The following is a 1,995-nucleotide window of genomic DNA, read 5'->3' as shown; positions in this document are numbered from 1 at the left end:
GGCGTTCGGGCGGCGCGAGACGCTGCGGCGCCACGAGCGCATCCACACCGGGGAGAAGCCGCACGAGTGCGGGGTGTGCGGGAAGCGCTTCCGCGAGTCCTTCCACCTGCGCAAGCACCGCGTGGTGCACACGCGGGAGCGGCCCTACCGCTGCGACCTGTGCGGCAAGACCTTCGGCTACCCCCAGAGCCTCACGCGGCACCGCCAGGTGCACCGCCTGCCGCTGCCCGCGCCGCCCCCGCCGCCCGGCGAGGCCCCCGCCCCCGGCGCGCTGGGCTGCGGCGCCTGCGGGCAGCGCTTCCCCGACCTGCTCCGCGCCGCCGCCGCCGCCGCCGCCCAGCAGGACCCGCTGCCAGGACCCCCGGCCGAGCGCCCGCCCGGCTGCGACACCTGCGGGCAGGTGTTCGGCTTCCTGGAGAACCTCGTGTGGCACCGCCTGGTGCACCCGGCGCCGCCGGAGCGGCCGGCGGTCGCGACGGCGGCGTTGACGGGAGGTGACCCCCCGGCGCCCGCCGAGGCGCCGCGGGCGGCGCCGCCGCGTCCCGGGCGCTTCCCCTGCGGCACCTGCGGGCGCAGCTTCAAGCGGTTCCTGGCGCTGGTGACGCACAAGTACGTGCACCTGGCACGGCGGCCGCGGGCCTGCGGGGCCTGCGGGCAGCGCTGCGCCGGCGCCTACGAGCTGCTGCTGCACCGCCGGCGCCACCTGCGCCAGCGGCCCTGGCCCTGCGGCGGCTGCGGGCGCCGCTTCTGGGCGGCCGCGCTGCTCCGGCGGCACCGGCGCCGCTGCCTCGCCCGGCTGCGCTGCCGCACCTGCGGCCGCGCTTTCCGCCGCGCCGGCGCCCTGCGGCGGCACCGGGCCGGCCACGCCGGCGCCCTGCGCTGCCCGCGCTGCGCCAAGCGCTTCGCCCACCCCGCCGGCTTGGCCGAGCACCAGCGCCGGCACCGCCCGGCGCGGCCGCGGCGCTGCCGGACCTGCGGGGAGAGCTTCGGGCGGCGCTCGGAGCTGCTGGAGCACCGGCGGCGCCACCTGGGCGAGGACGTTTACCGGTGCGAGCGCTGCGGGAAGAGCTTCTTCTACCTGTCGTCCATCCTGCGGCACCAGCGCGGCCACGCGCGGCGCCGGGGGCTGCGCTGCCCCGCCTGCTGCCGCCGCTTCGCCGACGCCCGGCGCCTGCGCCGGCACCTGGCCGGACACGAGGCCGGGCGGCCCTTCCCGTGCCGCACCTGCGGCGAGGCCTTCGCCGCCCCCGAGGGGCTGCGGCAGCACCGGCGGCTGCGGCACCGCCAGGACGCGGCTGGGGCGGCCCAGGGGGACTGAGGGGAGGCCGTCAGGTGGGGTCGGGGACACGGAAGGGACGTCGTGGTGGGACGTGGTTGGACACGGCACGGTCACGGCACGGCGGGTCAGGACTTGTTGCAGCTCCTCGTGGGTCCTCACGGTGCGACACAGCTCGGCACCGATTTGTCACGGTTTGACATGACCCAACACGCCTCGCCACGGCCTGGCACGGTTCATCTCGGTGTGACACGGCCTGGCATGGTTCATCTTGGTGTGACACAGCCTGGCACGGTTCATCTCAGTGTGACGTGGCCTGGCATGGTTCATCTTGGTGTGACACAGCCTGGCACGGTTCATCTCGGTGTGACACGGCCTGGCATGGTTCATCTCGGTGTGACACGGCCTGGCACGGTTCATCACAGGCCGACATGGCCCAACACGCCTCATCATGGCCCGACACGTCTCGCTGTGATTTCACACGCCCCAAACACGCCCCAACACACCTGGCCGTGGCCTGACACGCCTCGCCACGGCCCCGCCCCTTTTGCCGTGTCCCCATCGCCCCACCGGACACTCGGACATGAACCCCCCCACCCCCCCCAGACCTGTGGGACCCCCGGGCATCGCCCTCAATGTCCCCCAACCCCCCCGGGGTCCATGAACTCTGAATCTCCATAAATCAAAGCTCTGTGCTCGAGGCCCCTCCCCCACCCGGG

The 1,995-nt window shown here is 75.0% G+C and overlaps 1 protein-coding gene across 1 annotated transcript; it reads left to right on the top strand.

Annotated features, from left to right (window-relative positions):
- Position 1: 1 nt before the first annotated feature.
- On the top strand, positions 2-1,318 carry LOC114072116 (zinc finger protein 865-like; the record flags this gene model as incomplete). The annotated part of the gene is made up of 1 exon (XM_027910035.1): positions 2-1,318. A coding segment is annotated over one exon (1,317 nt), but the record flags the coding sequence as incomplete, so codon positions are not given.
- Positions 1,319-1,995: the final 677 nt, after the last annotated feature.

This window comes from Empidonax traillii, unplaced genomic scaffold, assembly GCF_003031625.1.
Source record: "Empidonax traillii isolate 1590-97213 ecotype Southwest subspecies unplaced genomic scaffold, ASM303162v1 scaffold2656:size19914, whole genome shotgun sequence".
NCBI classification, from domain to species: domain Eukaryota; kingdom Metazoa; phylum Chordata; class Aves; order Passeriformes; family Tyrannidae; genus Empidonax; species Empidonax traillii.
Note: the sequence above shows the minus strand (reverse complement) of the source record. Positions and strands in the feature narration are given on the sequence as shown.